At 35.5% G+C, this 22,500-nt stretch overlaps 1 protein-coding gene across 4 annotated transcripts in view; it reads left to right on the forward strand.

Annotated features, from left to right (window-relative positions):
* The window catches only part of LOC106875248 (uncharacterized), a 537,851-nt gene that overhangs the window by 430,331 nt on the left and 85,020 nt on the right, over positions 1–22,500 (forward strand). For all 4 annotated transcript variants that reach the window (XM_089363498.1, XM_089363495.1, XM_089363497.1 and 1 more), the window contains exon 3: positions 7,232–7,353. In XM_089363498.1, coding sequence (XP_089219624.1) covers positions 7,232–7,353 — 122 coding nt within the window. The remainder of the gene's footprint in view (positions 1–7,231; positions 7,354–22,500) is intronic.

Consider the following 22,500-nt stretch of genomic DNA (forward strand, 5'->3'; position numbering starts at 1 on the left):
GGGCAGTGGTGGGGTTAAATGCATCAATGGCTTACATACCCCCAACCCAGTATGTTTAAAGAAATTGTTGTGGAGCATTCTCATCAATCTTTATATTTCAAACACCAGCTTTGTAACCAGGCTGTTGTCTAAAACTGGTGGTGTCATTTTGTCTTGGTAATTGGCTTTGTGAGAGAGAGAAAGATAAGGAGTGGAGGGGAGAGAGAGCTTAAAGGAGAAAGAAATAGACAGCAAATGAGAGAGAGAGAGAGAGAGAGAGAGAGCACAGGAGAGAAAAGGGGGGGAGAGAATGAACAAGAAAGAGCAATGAGAGAGAGAGAAAGAGCATAAGTGAGATAAGAACAAAGGAGAGAGAAAGAAAGAGTAAAAAAGATATTTTCAATTTCTAAAGACCATTTCAGCAATTTTCATAATATCTCAATTATTTTCTAGTTAAAGAGGAATTTCGAAAACAAACTTTTTGTCTTCTGAATGACAATATCATGCATATAAACCATTCTTTTCAGTTTAATGATGGGTTTTTGAGAAAGGGGAAAGTAACCAAAGCCTTTACAGCTTCTGTGAGACTGATGTGACAGGTGTATTCTTCTTAAAGAGTTACAAGTTGATGACTTTGACTGGATAAACATGGGCTGGGAGTTTATTCCCTAGGGGATGATGTCCTAGGGAGCGAAAACAGGAGAAAAGTGAGGCTAGTATGAGAGCTATGGTGGCTGGACAAAATATGGGCGATGATAGTGGCAGAGACCAGCAAGTCAGGAATGCTTAGTGACAGCTTATCTTAACACAAACATAAGAATGAAGCTTCTGTTATTAGTCAAAGATTTTGAGGGGTATTTTTGCTCTTTTTTACATTGACATAGTATTCCGCATACTTCATACACCAAGTGAACTTTGTTTACGTAAAAAACATGATTTTTGTCTTGGAAGAATAAAACATTAAAGCTGATAATAGAGAATATGGAATGAGGAAAATCTAATTTTAAAAACTATTGTTGGAAATGTAAAAATATATAAATATTGGGGAAAAACATTCTACTCAGAGAAAACCACAAGCTGAAAGGCCTCAAGATATTGTTCCTGTGCTTATATGTGTGTGTGTGTGTGTGTGTGTATTTTATTATATATGTATGTTTATATATGTATCAGTGTGTGCGTTATTTGTATATATATGTGTGTGTATGCATGTGTGTGTTTATGTATGCATGTGTGTGTGTTTATGTATGCATGTGTGTGTGTTTATGTATGCATGTGTGTGTGTTTATGTATGCATGTGTGTGTGTTTATGTATGCATGTGTGTGGGTTTATGTATGCATGTGTGTGTGGGTTTATGTATGCATGTGTGTGGGTTTATGTATGCATGTGTGTGGGTTTATGTATGCATGTGTGTGTGTGTTTATGTATGCATGTGTGTGTTTATGTATGCACATGTGTGTGTGCATTTGTATGTGTGTGTGTTTACGTATGCATGCGTGTGTATGTGCATTTGCATATATATATGTATGTGTATATGAATATGTGTATAATGTATATATGTTTGCATACCTATGTATGTGTGTGTGTGTGTATGTGTGTCTATGTATATGTGTGTACATATATGAATCTACGTGTGTGCTTCTTTGTATGAATCTGGTTATACATGTGCGTATAAGTCATCGTGTGCAACTGTCTATATGTATATATGTGCGCATGTGCAACAATGAGCATATGTGTGCATGTGTATGAGTGCGTGAGGGTGAATTCATGGCATTGTGCAGGGGCGGAGCGGTGAATGTAGGTTTTGGTGTGAGTGTAGGTGTGGTGGCGTATGTAAATGCGTGTGGTACTGTGAGCATGGGTGTAAGGCCTGAGGGATATGTGTGCATAGTGGTGTATGTGTGGGGGGGGATGATGATAGTGTGTGTGTGTGTGGTTATGTGAGAATGAGCATGGGTGTACGTGTGTGTCTTGAAGATTTGGGGTTATTTTGTACAGAATATAATTGATTGACAACATTATGTTCCTTCTTTTTTTTTCTTTTACTTGCTTTCAGTCATTAGATTGTGGCCATGCTGGGGCAACACCTTGGATTTTTAGTTGAATAGATTGACCCCACTGCTTCTTTTTTAAACCTGGTACTTATTTTATCGATCTCTTTACTGAACCACTAAGTTAAGGGGATGCAAGGGTGGGGGGACAAACACAAACGCAAAGACACACACATATATATACACATTGGGCTTCTTTCAGTTTCCATCTTCCAAATCCACTCACAAGATTTTAGTTGGCCCAAGGCTATAGTAGAAGATATTTGCCACGTATCAAAACATTATTTCCAGTCATGTCGATCTTGTTTTTGCTCTTGTTTTGGCTGTTGTTATTTTGGTATCAATTTGGTTGTTGCTGTGTTCTGATGTCATTCTGGTTGTTGTTGTTGTTGTTGTTGTTGTTCCTGGTCCTCATATTCATTGTTGTTCTTGTTGCTGTTGATGTTGCTCTTATGATTGCTATTTTAATTGTTTTTAATTGTTGATTTTGCTGTCGTGGGTTTGGATGTTGTTACTATAACCATTTCCATATTTTTTTGTGATTAATCTTGTTCTAGGCATTGCTGTTGTTATTTAACCCCAAGTCTGTCCAGATTGAGTATACATAAAATCAGAGGAACTCCAGCCATGGCCATCCTGTCTCTCTGTATATCAGGGACTACATTTCCTAATGAATCCTTCTTTTGAAAGACAGTAGCTTATATCCAAAAGAGATTTACTGCTTAATACATCTTAACGATTTTCTTTAAATAATGAAATCTTTTCCAAATCTCTAACTGTAAATTTAATCTAAGGTAGACATCTTTTATAGATCTACAGCTGCCTTCTCTAGCTCTTCAGTTATTTATAACAAATGCCATTTCTCTTAAATCTGCTGCCATTTTTAATCAATTAACTCTCGTACTTACATTGAATCATTCCATTCGTCTAAGCACACACCACTGGATTTTCCCCCTCTAGTTCAAACCCCTTAATTTTTCTTGTACCTACCCTAACTTCTATTTCACATTAACCCCTACCCCTCCCCTTGCACTCACAGTTGGACCAATTTAAATTCTAGCCGCTGCCATTTCTTCAACCAAAGACACTTCCGTGGATTGTTAATTCTGTTCCCAATTTTGATTAATTCCATCCTTTCCTCAGTAATGTATTACAGTACTGAAATCCTCCAACCACAGTCCCTCTTAGGCCCTTCCAGCACCTTCCAAATTTACAATTTCAATAAGCTACCACTAGCAAAACTTTGAAGTTACTATCAACAAGAATTATCATCATCATCATCATCATCCTCATCATCATTATTATTTTTAAGGTAGCAAGCTAGCAGAATCGTTAACACGCTGGGCGAAATGCTTAATGGTATTTCATCTGCCACTGCATTCTGAGTTCAAATTCTGCCGGGGTCAACTTTCCCTTCCATCCTTTCGGGGTTGATTAAATAAGTACCAGTTACGCACTGGGGTCAATATAATTGACTTAATCCTTTGTCCTAAATTTGAGGCTTTGTGCTTCCAGTAGAAAAGGATTATTATCATTATTATTATTATTATTGTTGTTGTTGTTGTTGTTATCTTTTATCTTTTACTTGTTTCAGTCATTAGACTGTGGCCATGCTGGGGCAACGCCTTGAGAAACTTTACTCAAAGAAATTGACCCCAGTACTTGTGCAGTTTTAAGCCTGGTACTTATTCTATCAGTCTCCTTTGCTGAACTGTTAAGCTACAAGAATGTAAACACACCAACACCAGTTGTCAAGTGATGATGGAGGGACAAACACGGACACAAAGACACATGTGCATAGATATATATACATATAAATATATATGAAGGGCTTTTTTCAGTTTCTGTCCACCAAATCCACTCACAAGGCTTTGGTCAGCCTGAGGCTATAGAAGACACTTGCCCAAGGTGTCACAGAGTGGGACTGAACCCAGAACCATGTGGTTGGGAAGCAAGCTTCTTACCACACAACCATACATGTGCCTATATACATAAACATACATATAGACATGTATACACACAAGGAAACACAGATTTTCACACACTGCATACATGGGCACAGGTGTGGCTGTGTGGTAAGAAGTTTCCTTCAGAACCACATGGTTCTGAGTTCAGTCCTACCATGTGTCACCTTGGGAAAATGTCTTCTATTATATCCTTGGGCCAACCAAAGCTTTGTGAGTGGATATGGTAGATGGAAAGTGATAGAAATTTGTTGTGTGTATATACATGTGTGTGTGTGTGTTTGTCCACCACCACCACTTGACAAATGATGATTTGTTTACATTCCTGAAACTTTGAGGTTTGGCAAAGAAAGACTGATGGAATAAGTACATAAGTACCGAGCTTAAAAGCGAAAAGTACCGAGACCAATTTGTCCAAATAAAAACCTTCCAAGAAATGCAAGGAGCAAAACTGCATTTTAATGAGACAAGGGAAAGACTGAAGATATATTCCATTTTATACATACATACATATATATATATGTATGCATATATATACGTATATATAGATATATATGTATATATACATATATATGTATATATAGATATGCATATATATATATATATATATGCATATATATATATATATATATGTATGTATATTTATACATATATGTATATATATGTGTGTTTTTGTGTGTGTATGTATTTTACACTTCAATTTTTAGCTGTAATCAAAGGAGAGGCAATATTTTTGTTGTTGGGTTAGTGTTGACAGATGATTATAATTTATATGCAGATGTGGTTTGGAAAATTTTTAATTGGAATGAAAATTAATGAGATGCTACCAAATCTAACCGGAATTTTTGTCAGTTACTACAACTAGTAATAATTATAATAATAACAATAATAATATGTTACTATGTTTACCATTGCTAATACTAGTTGTAATGATAATCATACTGCCCAGAGCTATAGCACAGCCCACACAACATGCATCCTTTGTAATCACCCTGTGCTACACAACTTCCATGGGGCAACCATCATCATCATCTAATAAACTATTGCAGGCTGTGTGATAAGAAGCTTGCTTCCTACATGGCTCTGGGTTCAATTCCACTGCAAGGCACCTTGGGTAAGTGTCTTCTGCTATAGCCTTGGGCCGATCAAAGCCTCATGAGTGGATTTGGTAGATGGGAACTGAAAGAAGCCCATCATCATATATATATATGTGTGTGTGTGTGTGCGTGTGTGTGTCTTTATTTGTCCCTTACCACTGCTTGACAACAGGTGTCAGTATGTTTATGTTCCCGCAGCTTAGCGGTTCGGCAAAAGAGATCGATAGAACAAATAAAGTACGGGGGGTGAGGCTGATTCATTTGACTAAAAATTCTTCAAGGCAGTACCCCAGCTTGGCCACAATCTAATGACTGAAACAAGTGTAAAAGAAAAGACATCAAATATACAATAAAATATATATATATTGAATATACAGTAAATTACATTAATATATATATATATATATACTCTATACATCTAATACGCAATAAACAGACAAAAAAAAGACTCTATAATAACACCAGAAACAATAAAAGAAAGCCCAGAACGAAATAAATTCAGTGTAATGGATACAGAAACACTATACCAAATTCCTATAAGACTTTGTTGCATACACACACACGCACACACACACGCACACACACGCACACACACACGCACACACACATACACACACTTAGAGGTACTCTAGACAATCACTTGAAACTGCTGCAAACAAATGGTAAAGGTACCTAATAACATTTTCTATGACAAGAATAACAATGGTGTCGTAATTATTGATATAGTAAATACCAAATCACGATAATGGAGAGTAGGAATGAGTTGAAAATCTAAGAAATAATGTCAACCTAAATGTTGAATTAACATTGAAATTATGGTGGTTAATGAATGGGTCTAACATACCATTTTTACTTGGCACCAGACTGATAGTCAACTATTTCTATAGACATTGACAGTTCACCTATAAAGATAGACATTGGTATATTCTAGAGAAAAGATACTTCTATGGACTATAAATATTTTTCTTTTATTCTTTTACTTGTTTCAGTCATTGGACTGCAGCCATGCTGGGGCACTGCCATGAAGGGTTTTAGTAAAATAAATTGATACCTGTGCTTATTCTTTTAAGTCAAGTACTTCTGTCAATCTCTTTTGCCAAATTTTTAAGTTACAGAACATAAACAAACCATCTCTAGTTTTCAAGGAGTGTCAGGACAAATACGAACGCACATGAAGGGCTTCCACACAGTTTTTGTCTACCAAATCCACTTACAAGGCAAGATGTTGTGGGACTTCAACATTCAGACTGACAGAGTAATAGAAGCTAGAAGGCCTGGTTTAGTAGTAGTAGTAGTAGTAAAGAGAATAGAAAGTGCCAGATAATTGACATTATAGTCCCAAATGATGAAAAAATCAATATGAGAGGTATAGAAAGAATAGCAAAGTGCCAGAACCTAGCCATTGAATTAACAGAGACTATGGAAAGTGCAGGTAAAAAGTATCGCAGTAGTTATAGGTGCATTAGGAACTATCCCTAAAGATTTGAACAGATGGATAGAGGAAATAGGCACAAAACCCTGTTTACTACAGCTCCAGAAAACAGTGTTATTAGGGACAGCTAGGATACTCAGGAGGGTCCTTGGCATCTAAGGTTAATTGTTGTAGCCCGTTGTTAGAATTCTTTTCTTTTCCAACAAAAAAATCTAATCTGTTGTGTGTATATGAAAATAATGATAATAATAATAATAATAGTAATAATAGTAATAATAATACAAAAGCAGATATTACTACAACCACGACAGTTACAACACCAGCATTTAGCTGTTGCTTTTTACTTTTTTTTTTTCTTTTTCATTCATTAAAGTTTCAAGATACATCTCACAGATGTTCTGGGATGCATCATTGGTGATGCTTTTGAACTCTAAGGGGATTTCATATCGAGTCCTTCAACATCAGACCCGCACCCACTCACACAGTAAACCCAGCTTGCATCTCAGTCATAGCCAATCCCTTGTGTCCCCCCCCTTCCCCTCTATCGAAATCCAACTAGTGACCTTCCCTGCAGCCTCAGTAAAGTTAATTCTTGACAACTGAAAAAAAAAAAACAAAGAAAAAAACTGAAATCAAAAATTGTTTCTATTTTGTTTTGTTCTGTTTTCATATTTTTAACTTTTTCTTTTTCTTCTTCTTCTTCTTTACAGTGTGACGGTGAATGCTCTACATTGTGCCAAAAATGAGTGGCCAAATTGTCCAAATAATGTCAAACTATTATGGCAAGCAATGGATTCAGGATTATCTTTCTTGTGTACTAATAAGTTAGACGGTGAGTAATCAACACTTCTTGACGCAGCATTAGATTGGCTTCTTGTTATTGTTGTTGTTGTTGCTATTACCGTTATTCCTGTTGTTGTTGTTGTTGCTATTACCGTTATTCCTGTTGTTGTTGTTGTTGTGTAGACAGTTAAAACTTGAGCAAGCAAAACCTCAGGTAAAAACTAAAAAAATATTCCAGTCATAACTATCCAATATTTTCTCCAGAATCAATGTATCTGAGATCACATTAACAAATATTTCTTAATAATACTTTGCGTTTTAACGGAAATTTAGCTGTTATTTCTGTCAGATCTAGCTATCATATATATATATATATATATATATATATATATATATATATATATATGTATATGTATATGTGTATATATATATATATGTATTCAGATGATGCATTTTACATGCCACCAGAATGGGAGCCAGTCAGGGGGCACTGGCCACAGCTACGATTTTGGTTTTACTTGACCCAACAGATCTTCTCAAGCATATCATATCGCCTGATGCATCAAGGGTACTCTTAAGTGGACCGGACATGCAACACTGGCATTGGGTAAAACAAAATACAGGAGGATCGGTTAATTATGATTTTATCCAACATATTCCCCCTCTCAGATTCCACACTTATTACATCAGTCTTTCAGTTTTTCTAAGCCCTGTAAAAGAACTCAGAAGGCTGGGCCTCCAACCAAGCCCATCATGATACTCTTAAAGCCAGGAACTTTTCAGCACCCCCTTGTACAGCAAGTTAGACATTTTTTTCCATTACACAACTGAATTTATCATCTAACACCCTCTATATTAAATATTTGCAAGAAAAATCTTCAGTGTGTATTATTTAAAACTTTCATTCACACCTACATTGTTTGTCTTTCCACAAAGAAGAATAAGAATTTTGGGTAGGTTTTTACCAATTGCAGGAAGATTGTTTGGAAAAAATATCAGAAACTAGCATTTTTTCCATTTGTTTTCAGGAATTATGGAATTTTATTGAAAATATCAAATAGATTAAGAATCGAGTGTTAAAAGATCAGAACTATGATTCGATATTTTCGTGAGATTTTCCTGCTACAAATTATGTTTTCAAAAATATTTTTTAGAATTTTGTTTTTACAAATTGTTATTCAACTTTTGCTTCGCAACAAAAGATGAATAATATAAAAAAAATTTTTTAAATATATTTATTGTATGTAAAACTTTATTGCAGACGTATGTGAACATCTGTGCATATATATACACACATATATATATACACACACATATATATATACACACACATATGTGTGTGTGTGTATGTGCGTGTGTACACATGATGTGTATTGCATGTATGCATGCATATACACATGTATATGTATATACATGTGTACACACACACACATATATATACATGTGTGTATGTTTGCATATATATATATATATTCACACACACATTGATATTTCCCTATAATCTATTTTATGGTATATGGGTGATTACATATATATATATATATATATATATATATATATATATATATATATATATACATACACACACAGACACACACACATATATATACTTATATGTTGATATGCATGTGTATATGTCTACACATACACATGTTACATGTATGTATATATTGTGTTGATCCATATACACACTCAAACATGCAGATACGTTCTAATAGTTTGTATTAATGTAACCGGATGCTTATATATCTTTATATGTATATGCATGTCTATATACTAATGTGTAGGAATGTGTTGTGTGTATATAGCCATAGATATATATCTATATACCTATCTATAAATATATATACAGTTGTGCCTATAGATATATATATATATATATATATATATATATATATAAGTCAGTAAATAGTGAGGTTGTGTTAACCGCACGTGGAGAAATAATAAGGAAATGAAGAATAAGGCAGAATGCTAAATTGGAAGCATGTTTTAATAAAGATTTCTAACCGGCTTTCATTGTGAAGCAAATTTTCAAGAAGGAGAATGAAAATGTTTTTTACAAAGAAGTACAAAATGAAGAAAATAATATATAAAAAAAATAATATATAAAAAAATAACTATACCAATACATTATATTGTCTTTGAGCTTTTGAAGTTCAGTGGTAGTTCATGTATATAATGATTGGAAAAATAAGGATGCATTACGGCCAATCTTACCAATCAGTTTTGTAATAGGGGTAAGATCAGCCATATTGGATATATAGTACTGCACACATCAATTGATATATTCATTCTCTTGGTAAATATATGAGTGTGTATTTTTTCTGACTTGTGCATTCTTAGATGGCTCTATGTGTGTGTGTGTGTCTATGTTTGTCTTCCACCACTAGTTGACAACCGGTTTTGGTGTGTTCGCATCCCTATCACTTAGCAATCCAACAAAAGAGACTGATAGAATAAGCTTGAAAAAGGTAAAAAAGTACTGGAGTTGATTCATTCGACTAAAAACTCTTCAAGGCGGTGCCCCAGCATAGCCGTAGCCTGGCCACACTCTAATGGCTGAAACGAGTAAAAGACAGAAGATAGAGCAGAATGCTTCCTTGTGCCACCATCTAACCTCCTCCAGGTGAAATTCTACCAGTCCAATATATTCTTCATGCAACCGGTTATCTGTCTGTAGATATGTCATTATTATTTAATCAAAACACAATAACCAGCCATAGACATACTTTAAACTTTATTCATATGTTAATTATGCCTTGTGGGGGTTTTAATATTTAAATGTTAATCATTCAATACATTTGAACAGAGTTTGAAAAATATACTAAAATATTTATAATTAAGGCGCACAGATGCACACACGTGCACACAAACACAGATACACACATGCACACAAGCACATATGTCAATTTCTGCATGTATGTATGTGTGTGTGTATGTGTATTATATATATATATATATATATATATATATATATATATATATATATATACACACGTATATCAGTGTGTGCAAATATATATATATTTACACACACATATATTTATGTGTGTGTTTATGCAAAGTGTACACACACACACGTTTGTATGTATTCATATATATGTATGTATGTATGTATGTATATGCATAATAATGTGTGTGTTCAGGTGTGTATGCACACACAGACGTCAGAGAACAAATAGATAATTTTAATAATAATATCAACCAATAATATTATTTCTTTTACTTTATTATTATCATTATCATTATTATTATTATTATTATTTATGTATTTATTTATTTAGTGTAGCAGTAGTAACGGTAGCAGTGTTTGAAAAATGTCTGACATTATTTTTCAGTCAATCTCTTCAGAAGAAAACTCTTAAATTCAATTTTATTCTGCAATTTTTGAAAATTAAGTTTCCATGATGAGGATGGTGAACAGATTTTTGTTCTTGGAAATTGGGGTCATCTTTTGGTAATATCTAACATGAGATTCTTGAAAGTGAATACATCAACCTAGGAATACATTATGAGTTGGTTTAGACTAATGATTCTCAAAGACTGTCAATGATATTCTTACGACTCTTGATATGTTAGAAATAACAGTTAAACCTTCCTCAACTCATTCTTTTGTATACTAGGCACAAGGCACAAAATGTTTGAGGAAGTAGCCAGTTGATTAGATTTACTCCAGTGTGCAACTGGTACTTAATTTATCAACCCTGAAAGAATGAAAGGTAAAGTCGACCTCAGCGTAATTTGAACTCAGAGCATAAAGACAGACGAAATACCACTAAGCATTTCTCCCGGCATGCTAACATTTCTGCCAGCTTACCACCTTCCTCAACTCATATATTGTCTTCCTAGTTACAGGGTCTGAATAAAAGGCAGTTGCTTATGTTAGGAACATAAATTGTGGCTAATGTTTGGTGGAAGATTTTAATTCAAAACTTTTGAAAACATGACATTCGTACTACAGAGCCAGAGCCAGTTTCAGCCGGGTTAGTATCGAAAGGGTTAAATGAGTAGACTATCAACCTGCCTGAATGATAAACAATTTATATACAGTGACCAGTCCACTTAGCTGTAAACATGTACCATATGGAAATATAGTTTCACAGCAGGAAAATTTCAGTGCAAAATATTTCATTTTAGTGAAGTTTTCAGATAGAAAACGGTAAATGCTTTGTTGATTTACAATCCTCAGTCTATGAATTCCAACAGATACCATCCTCCTGGGTATTACCCTACTTTCAGAAGACAAAAACGAAGATATGGTAACAGGTTTTTAGGCTAGAAAGCTGTTATTGAAACAACAACACACAGCTGCTTCAGAAAATAACATCATAAAAAGTTCTGTTAAAGCAAGTTTTATGAGTCTCAAGGCATTTGCTAAATGATTGATTAGTGGCTGGAATGATGTAGTAATTGGTGGAAATAGGAAGGCAATAAAAGTCACTAAACAGTGTAAATTTTTTTTTAAGGAGTAAAAATTAATTTAGTTATGTTGATTTAGTTAGTTTTAACAATGAACTGAAAATTTGAAAAAATAAATAAATTGTAAACAGCATCCAAACTATTTAAAGACTATTTGTCATTTCTAAACTTTTCCATGGTTTTGGCATTATTTTCCTTTATTGGTATAATTTACAGCATCATTTGTGAACAATAACGGTGTAGTTCACCGGCTCGCAATAAACCTGTCACCAGCTTACTGTATTTTTGGCATCAGGAGTGATTATGAGTAGGGAGTGTCTGTAACTAGATGCAGAAGAAACATATCAAAGGAGCTTCACTTGTCATAAGATCATCATCAGCATTATCATCATTTAGTGTCTGCTTTCCATGCTGGCATGGGTTGGACGGTTTGACTGGAATTGGTAAGCTAGAGAGTTGCACCAAGTTCCAATCTGGCATAGTTTCTACACACGCACACACACACACACACACACACATATATTTATATACACACACATTTATATATATACACACATACATATACATATTTATATATATATATATATATATATATATATACATACACATATATTTATATATATATACACACACACACATATTTATATATATACACAAACACATATATTTATATATATACACACACACATCATCATCATCATCATCATCGTTTAACGTCCGCTTTCCATGCTAGCATGGGTTGGACGATTTGACTGAGGACTGGTGAAACCGGATGGCAACACCAGGCTCCAGTCTGATTTGGCAGAGTTTCTACAGCTGGATGCCCTTCCTAACGCCAACCACTCAGAGAGTGTAGTGGGTGCTTTTACGTGTCACCCGCACGAAAACGGCCACGCTCGAAATGGTGTCTTTTATGTGCCACCCGCACAAGCCAGTCCAGGGGCACTGGCAACGATCTTGCTCGAAAATCCTACAGGAGCCAGTCAGGCGGTACTGGCAACGGCCACGCTCAAAATGGTGCATCTCATGTGCCACCCGCACAAGAACCAGTCCAGGGGCACTGGCAACGATCTTACTTGGCTTGCCGGGTCTTCTCACGCACAGCCCACTTCCAAAGGTCTCGGTCCGTAGTCATCGCCTCGGTGAGGCCCAATGTACGAAGGTCTTGCCTCACCACCTCAGCCCAGGTCTTCCTGGGCCTACCTCTTCCACGGGTTCCCTCAACTGTTAGGGTGTGGCACTTTTTCACGCAGCTATCCTCCTCCATTCTCACCACATGTCCATACCAGCGCAATCGTCTCTCTTGCACGCCACAACTGATGCTTCTAATGTTCAGCTTTTCTCTCAAGATACTTACACTCTGACGGGTATTCACATTGACATTACACATCCAACGGAGCATACTGGCTTCATTCCTTGCAAGCTTACGTATGTCCTCAGCAGTTACAGCCCATGTTTCACTGCCATGTAGCATGGTTGTTCGTACGCATGCGTCATACAGTCTGCCTTTTACTCTGAGTGAGAGTCCCTTTGTCGCCAGCAGGGGTAAGAGCTCTCTAAACTTTGCCCAGGCTATTCTTATTCTAGCAGCTACACTTTCAGCGCACCCACCCCCACTACTAACTTGGTCGCCCAGATAGCGGAAGCTATCGACTACCTCTAGTTTTTCACCCTGGAATGAGATAGAAGTTGTTTCCTGTTTGTTTGCAGTCTTTATTGCACCTGAACATCTGCCACAAACAAAAACTAACTTGCTAGTTAACCTGCCTTTGATGTTGCTGCACCTCTTATGTGTCCATAGCTTGCACCGGGTACATCTTATAGAGTTACTACCTACTCCTTTTCTACATACTGAGCAGGGCCATCTACCTGAAGGGGTTTGTGTTTTATCTACCTTCCTACTTATTAGGATTTTGGTTTTAGCTAGGTTGACTCTAAGGCCCTTCAATTCTAGACCTTGCTTCCACACCTGAAACTTCTCCTCTAGTTCTGATAGTGACTCCGCAATTAGGGCAAGGTCATCAGCATAGAGGAGCTCCCAGGGGCAACCTGTCTTGAACTCCTCTGTGATTGCCTGGAGGACTATGGTAAATAATAGGGGGCTGAGGACGGAACCTTGGTGGACCCCTACCTCTACCCGGAATTCATTGCTGTACTCATTTCCAACCCTCACCTTACTGGCCGCATCTCTGTACATGGCTCGCACAGCTCTCACTAGCCATTCTTCTATCCCAAGTTTCCTCATTGACCACCAGATAAGGGATCGGGGGACCCTGTCAAAGGCTTTCTCCATGTCAACGAAAGCCAGGTACAGAGGTTTATCCTTGGCTAGGTATTTCTCTTGCAACTGTCTCACTAGATACTTATATATATATATATATATATATATATATACATACACACACACACACACACACATTTATATACACACGCACGCACACACATGTATATATTTATATACACACATACATATATATTTATATATGCATGCACATATTTATACATACACACCCACTCATATATATTTATACACACACACACACACACACACACACACACACACACACATAATTGAAAAGGGGTTAAGATTCCATATAGATCAAACGTTATAAGTAAGAAGTAAAACTGGAAACAACATGGCAGTATCTTTAAAGACTTTTACCATTTTTTTTTTTTTTTTCCTTTAATCGAACAAGATAAGTATTTTTATATTTGTTACATTAAGTGACTTTTATGAAATATTTCCAGCTTCTGTGCGTCTATCCATCTTAACAAATACTGAAAATTCAAAGTCCAGGATTAGGAAATAAGAAAAAATTGGAAATTAAATAAGTTTGTCGTCGTATTTTGTGTGTAGCAGACATCCAGTCATGGAAACGAAGCCAAGACATATATATGGAACCTGGTACAGCTCTCCAGGTTGCCAACCCATACCAGCATGGAAAGTGGACGTTAAATGATGATGATGATGATGGTGATGATGATACAAGTACGCATGCACAGACACAGACACACACATATGTAAGGTGTGTGTGTGTGTGTACATTTGAAGCTTCCAACTGTTTTCTTCCATTGAATTCACTCTCAAAGCATTGGCCATTTTGGAGCAATAGTTGAAGCCGCTGGCTCAAGGCTCCGTGCATAAGGAATTGAACAGAAAACCATATGGTTGGAAAGCAAACTTCTTCACACCACAACCAAGCCCACACCTGCATATACACACATATATACACAAATAGATAGATAGATAAGTAGGTAGGTTGTCAGATAGATAGATAGGTAGACAGACAGACAGACAGACAGATATATAGATAGATAGATAGATGGACAGATAGATAGAGACATAGATATACACATAAATACACATGCACACACACAGAGATACATATGCTATACAGGGATAGATAGATAGACAGAAAGCTATGCTACGCTTTGCCACCATTAATCCTACTCTTTGTATAGACTGTAAACATTAATACCAGAACTGTGTATTGATTCTAGCATAAATCCCTTAACTGTATAGAAATGTCCTCTAATCCGAGTCTCTCCCCTCCCCCTTTCTCTCCCCTCTCAGTGAGACACACAGACACACACAGACATTAATACTAGTGTTGTATAGACAGTAAACATTATTTCCAGAACTAATTAGATTGGCTCGTTAATCCAACAACCGAATATTTTGAGACGTGATAATACCAGAAATATAAAAGGTAACAGCATTAACCTTTCCCTTGTATTAGGCGTTTCAGAATTATCTGTGTGTGTGTGTGTGTGTGTGTGTGTGTACATACACACATATACACCTATGTATATACATGCATATAACAATATAAATGTGTATATAATATATATACATCTATATATTATATATACACATGTATCAAATATATATATATGTATGCACGTGTATATAATGTATATATGATATATATACATATATATAATAGATACAATGATGATGATATATCTATATATAATATATATATACATGTGCATATAATGTGTAAACGGATGTATGATATAGATAAATGTATATAAAATATATATATATACATATAAATATATACATATAAATATATTTATGTATATATAAATATATTTATATGTATATATAAATATATATATAAATATATGTATATATAAATAAATATATATAAATATATATATAATATATATATATATATATATATATATATATATATATATATATATATATATATATATATATATAACATAAATGTATATACATATATACACATACACATTATATATACATATGTATGTCTAAAGATACATACAGTTCATATGTTTATGTGTATATATTTGTGTGAATTCATATATATATGTGTGTGTGTGTACAAACATATGAGTTTATATATGTGTAAATCCACATATACCAATGCATCAGCACATTTACTTGTGTATATGTACAAATGTGTGTGTGTGTATGTGTGTGTGCATATGTGTGTGTGTGTGTGTGTGATATGCATGCTTACAATGTGCTAAAGTAAACTTGGAATGTGCGTGTTAATCACACACCTACATTGATTATATTATTAATTCAAGATAAAAAAAAGAAGATAAATATATTTTAGAGCATGAGTATTTGGTAGTTTACACACACACACACACACACAAATACATACGCAAACACACATTTTTGACGGCATTACATTTTTACCATTATTGAAATGAATAAGAATTTGCTATGATATTTTCATCAAGTTTATTGTATGAAGTAAGGAAGTAATAATAATAACAATAATAATAATAATAATGAAGTAACTGTTGTAGTTACAACAGTGGTGGTTTCTACTGCCTGCTGTTTTTTTTTATTGTTTAATATTCTTTATATATTATTTATGAATTTATTTGACAACAACAACAATAATAATAATAATAATAATAATAATAATAATGTTAATAACAACAGTAGCATATGAAATATATGTATATGTTGCCATTTTATCAGAACAATGGTAAGAGAGTCTGCAGAATCGAAGCATTTACTATTGTTGATATTGCTGTTGTCATTGTTGTTGTTGTTGTTGTTCAAACAGTGAAAGAAAAAGAAAATGAAAATAATTATCAGCAATAGGTGCAAACATGGCTGTGTGGTAAGAAGCCTTCTTCTCAACCATGCGGTTCTGAGTTCAGTCCCAGCTGTGTGACACCTTTGTGTAAAATGTCTTCTATTATAGAAGACACTTGGGAGTAGATTTGGTAGATGGAAACTGAAAGAAGCCTGTCGTGTATATGTGTGTGTGTGTCTTTGTGTCTGTGTTTGTCCCCACCACCACCAACAACAACACCACTTGACAACCGGTGTTGGTTTGTTTACACCTCTGTAACAACAGAAGAGACTGATTGAATAAGTACCAAGTTTTAAAAATAACAAAATCTAGGGCTGGTTTGCTCAACTGAACATTCTTTAAGATACTGCCCCAACATGGCCACAGTCTAATGACGGAAATGAGTAAAAGACAGAACAAAATAACAAAGTTAGATCGAGCAGATCTATGATCACAGGCGTTCCAGACATGACTATCCAGCCGTTTTTTAATGCATAATGTATTCTTTTACCTGTTTCAGTCATTTGACTGCAGCCATGCTGGAGCACTGCCTTTAATCGAACAAATCGACCCCAGGACTTATTCTTTGTAAGCCTATTACTTATTCTATTGGTCTCTTTTGCCAAACCACTAAGTTACAGGGATATAAACACGCCAACATCGGTTGTGAAGCGATGGTGAGGGGGACAAGCATATACATATATATATAGATAGATAGATACATACATACATACATACATACATACATACAAGGGGCTTCTTTCAGTTTCTGCCAACCAAATCCACTCACAAGGCTTTGGTTAGCCTGAGGCTATAGTGGAAGATACTTGCCCAAGGTGCCACGCAGTGGGACTGAACCCTGAACCATGTGGTTGGTAAGCAAGCTATTTACCACACAGCCACTCCTGCACCTAAACCATCCTACAGATACATGCATTCTTCCATTTTTAAAAGAAAATGGTTTGGTTTGAAGAAGATTCAACTGTTATTTCTAACAGAAGGAGCAACCATTTATAGGCTCCTTCTTTTGTGTTGTTTCCGTTATTTGTAAATGTGGGTTTTACTGTATAAATGTTATGGAATTAGAAAATTACTATTTGTAAATCTCACAGCGTGAGATATTCAGCAACAGTACTCTAGAGTAAAGATTGTTTGCCAACATAACATGGCAGTCCTGGTTTAGGACTAATGTTGCTGTAATTTAGCCCCAGGAGACATTGTCTCCAACTGGCTATACAACATAATCTGTGTCCTTATATTTTTGAACAAGGTAATCTAGCACCCCCACTCAGCTCAAAACAATATCTGTGTATCGCGATTTCCAGGTAATTCCCTTGTTCGAAAATATAAGGGCACAGATCGTGTTGTATAGCCAGCTGGAGATGATGTCTCCGGGGGCTAAATTACAGCAACATTTGTCCTAAACCAGGACTGCCATGTTATGTTGGCAAACAATCTTTACTACAAATGATGTATAGTTTAACACTTAATACTATGTATGTGTATGAATGCATAGTGTGTGTGTGTGTGTGTGTGTATTTTATATTTTACTTGCTTCAGTCATTAGACTGTGGCCATGCTGGGGCATCACCTTGAAGAATCTTAGTTGAGTGAAACGACCCCTCGGTAATTTTGTCTGAAGCCCGGTACTTATTCTATCAGTTTCTTTCACCAAACTTCTAAGTTACAGGGATATAAACACACCAATACCAGTTGTCAAACAATGGTGGGAAACAAACACAATATTTTAAGCATCTCAGCAGTGATTCCTGATGGGTCAGGTACTTTCTCTGTCTTCATATCTAATTACTTTATCTACCAGGGTATTGTCAATTCAGGTAGCTAGTCTCTCAATTGGGTCAACCTTTGGCAAACTTTCCTCATCCCATTCATTCTCCACATTCAGCAGTCTTTTATAATGGCATTGCCAAGGAAATAGATAGATAGATAGATAGATTGAGAAATAGACAGGCAGACAAGCAGATAGACAAATAAGAATATACCCAGATAGATTGATAGAGGGATGGACAGAAGACAGACACAGACAGACAGACAGACAGACAGATAGATAGGTTGACAAATAGGTAGGTAGATATTTCAATCATATTTTCATATTTTCTCTCTGCCTTCCATTCTTCTTCCTACCTTTTTCTTCCATTTCTTAAAAATTAATGCACCAATGCTCATTTTTTTTTTCTCACCACAATATGAATTCTACTGCCATTACTTTACAAACTTTCACAACACAATTTCCAAGCGCTAGATATTTTTTTCTGTCTTTATTGCAAATCTCTCCTCTCTTTCCTTCTTTTTTTCTTGTTGTTTTTGACTTTATTTATTTGCAATCTCCGTTGTCTATTGAATTGTTTATTTTTTTCCATACGGCAGGGAGGGGGGGAGTTTGTTTATTTATTTATTTACTGTCATATTCTTAATTATTTCCTTGCTGTGACAATATTTTTATCTTCTTATTCTAGAGGTTTGTGTGAACGTTTTTCATAACTGCCACTCACACTATATCTCTCTCTCTATCTCTCTCTCTCTCTCTCTCTCTCTCTCTATGTATGTATATATGTATGTATGTTAGTGTGTGTGCTTATTTCTCACACCATTTTCATTTCATTTTGCTGTCGTAGTCTTATCACAATTATTTCTTTTCTTATTTGCTACATGCGTGTCTGTGTGTACAATTGTTTATGCATGTCTAAGTGTGTGTGTGTGTGTGTGTATATATATATGTGTGTGTGTATATGTATACACACACCTATTTATATACATAGATATATATCCATGGATCTGTGATGTCTATATATATATATATATGTGTGTGTGTGTGTGTATAGAGAGAGAGATTGTCTGTTATAGTCTACATATCCAGATCTCTCTCACTCTACATACACATACACACACGTGTATGCATATATAACAATGATCTGTATCTATACATATATATATATGAATATATATATATATATATATATATATATATATATATATAAAATGTATATATTTGTGTATGTGTACATATATATATATACATATATACATATATATGTGTGTGTGTGTGTGTGTGTGTGTGTATATATATATATACATATATATATGTATATATATATATATATATATATATATATATATAATGTACATGTATGTTTATTCATTTTCATTTCGGTTTCATTTAATGTAATATGCTTTGTTGTATTTCATTTCACCAATATTGTAATGGATAATAAAGTGTTTTGTGGTTTTCATCTTCCATTTTTCTTTTCCATGTACAAATGTGCTGTGTATCTGGATGGATACAACAACTACATGTACATGTTAGACACACACACACACACTCATATTCATCACCTGTAGATTAGAGAGACAGGTAGATAGAGAGATAGGCAGGATCATAGACAGGTAGGTAGGCAGACAGACAAACAGACAGGTAGGGAGGCAGACAGACACAGACAGACAGACAGACAGATAGATAGGCAGATATGTCGATAGATAGATAGATTTGTAGATATTTCTACCTTCCTCTCTCCCTGTTCATCATCATCGTTTAATGTCCGCTTTCCATGCTAGCATGCGTTGGACGATTTGACTGAGGACTGGTGAACCAGATAGCTACACCAGGCTCCAATCTGATTTGGCAGAGTTTCTACAGCTGGATGCCCTTCTTAACACCAGCCATTCCGAGAGTGTAGTGGGTGCTTTTACATGCCACCGGCACGAAGGCCAGTCAGGTGGTACTAGCAAAGGCCACGCTCAAAATGTTGTTGGTTAAAAATCTGTTTTATGTGTGTATGTGTTTATTATGCATGGCTGCATGAGTTTACAGACCAGAATAAGATTACATAACATTTCATACAATGTTTCAATGATTGTAAGTTTGCAGGGTTTTTATATATGTAAAAATATATATATAATATACACAGAGACGTGTGTGTGTGTGTGTGTGTGTGTGTGTGTGAAGGTATATGGCCAAGTGGTTGAGGTGTTGCACTCACTATCACAAGACCACAGTTTCGATTCCCAGACCAGTGCCCTTAAGCAAAACACTTCGTTTCACAAAGCTCTATCTAATCCACTCCAGTTATAAATGCGATGGACTAACTCCCATTCAGAGGGAATGTTGCCCTGCCTGCCTGCCTAACCAGCATGATGGCATCCTTCAAAATCTACAACAATGCAAAGAAGTGCATCTTATAACCTGAGCAATTCAATGATTGATATATATATATATATATATTCATATATATCAGTGATATATATGAATATAATTAAGGTTCAGTTGAACTAGGTACTGAGGCACCAAGCCAGTTTAATGTCCGCTTTCCATGCTGGCATGGGTTGGATGGTTTGACTGAGGACTGGTGAGCCAGAAGGCTGCACCAGGCTCAATCTTATCTGGCAAAGTTTCTACAGCTGGATGCCCTTCCTAACTCAAACCACTGCATACATACACATATATATATATATATATATATATATATGGGAGTGGCTATGTGGTAAATAGCTTGCTTACCTACCACATGGTTCCAGGTTCAGTCCAACCTTGGGCAAGTATCTTCTACTATAGCCTTGGGCCAACCAAAGTCTTGTGAGTGAATTTGGGAGACGGAAACTGAAAGAAGTCCATCGTATATATATGTGTGTGTGTGTGTATGTATGTATGTATGTATATGTTTGTGTGTCTGTGTTTGTTTCCCCCCCCCCCCATCATCGCTTGACAACAGATGCTGGTATGTTTATGTCCTCGTAACTTAGCAGTGTGGCAAAAGAGACCGATAGAATAAGTCCTAGGCTTACAAAGAATAAGTCCTGGGGTTGATTTACTCGACTAAAGGTGGTGCTCCAGCATGGTCACACTCAATTGACTGAAACAAATGAAAGAATGTATATGTTTACACACACACACCTGTGTGTGTGTGTGTGTGTGTGTGTGTGTGTGTCGAAGGACAGGCATAACACTGCCACTTATTTTTTTTAATCTGCTGCTTCAGTCCCAGCATATCCAGCCAGCCAATAATTCAGTGCCTCTGTTTTTTACCTGTTTGTTTGCATGATTGCTTATTTGATTGATTAGGTGAGTGTCTCTTCTGATAGTATAGAAACTACTGAAGCTAACAAGTCTAAATTTTCCATCAATGATTTACGAAGCAAAATCATGAGAAATCATTTTATTTGTCACCTTTTGGAAAATTTTACTTTTAAAGCAAGTTATATATGCTAAACTTGCTACGGTTTATACAAAAAAAAACAAAAAAAAAAATCAGAGAAAGCAGTTAGACGGAAAATGAAATGCAATATAAATAGAGTTTATACATAAAGAAGCAATACAGTGATATGTTTGCACATTTGAACACATGCTAGCGTCTTTGGAGAGAATGGTCGAAATAAATAATTGTTCGTTATGTAAAATATATTCGAAAAACTGACCACATATGTAGGTAGAGACATCTAGTCACACATGCATAATGTGAATGATTGTGTTGTATTGCACTGATGCAATATAATTTCTTTCAGAGTTTGGTTACACTGTTAGACTAATAGCTAATTATGTAGAATATACTCAAATATGGAATACAAATATAATCACACGTACACATAGACTGACAGTCAGACATATGCAGATAGATAGATAGATAGATAGATAGATGGTTAGAGAGGGTGACAGAGAGATGGATGGATAGATGGACAGACAGACAGGCAGA

This window comes from Octopus bimaculoides, chromosome 15, assembly GCF_046866305.1.
Source record: "Octopus bimaculoides isolate indiv1 chromosome 15, ASM4686630v1, whole genome shotgun sequence".
Taxonomy (NCBI): Eukaryota; Metazoa; Mollusca; class Cephalopoda; order Octopoda; family Octopodidae; genus Octopus; species Octopus bimaculoides.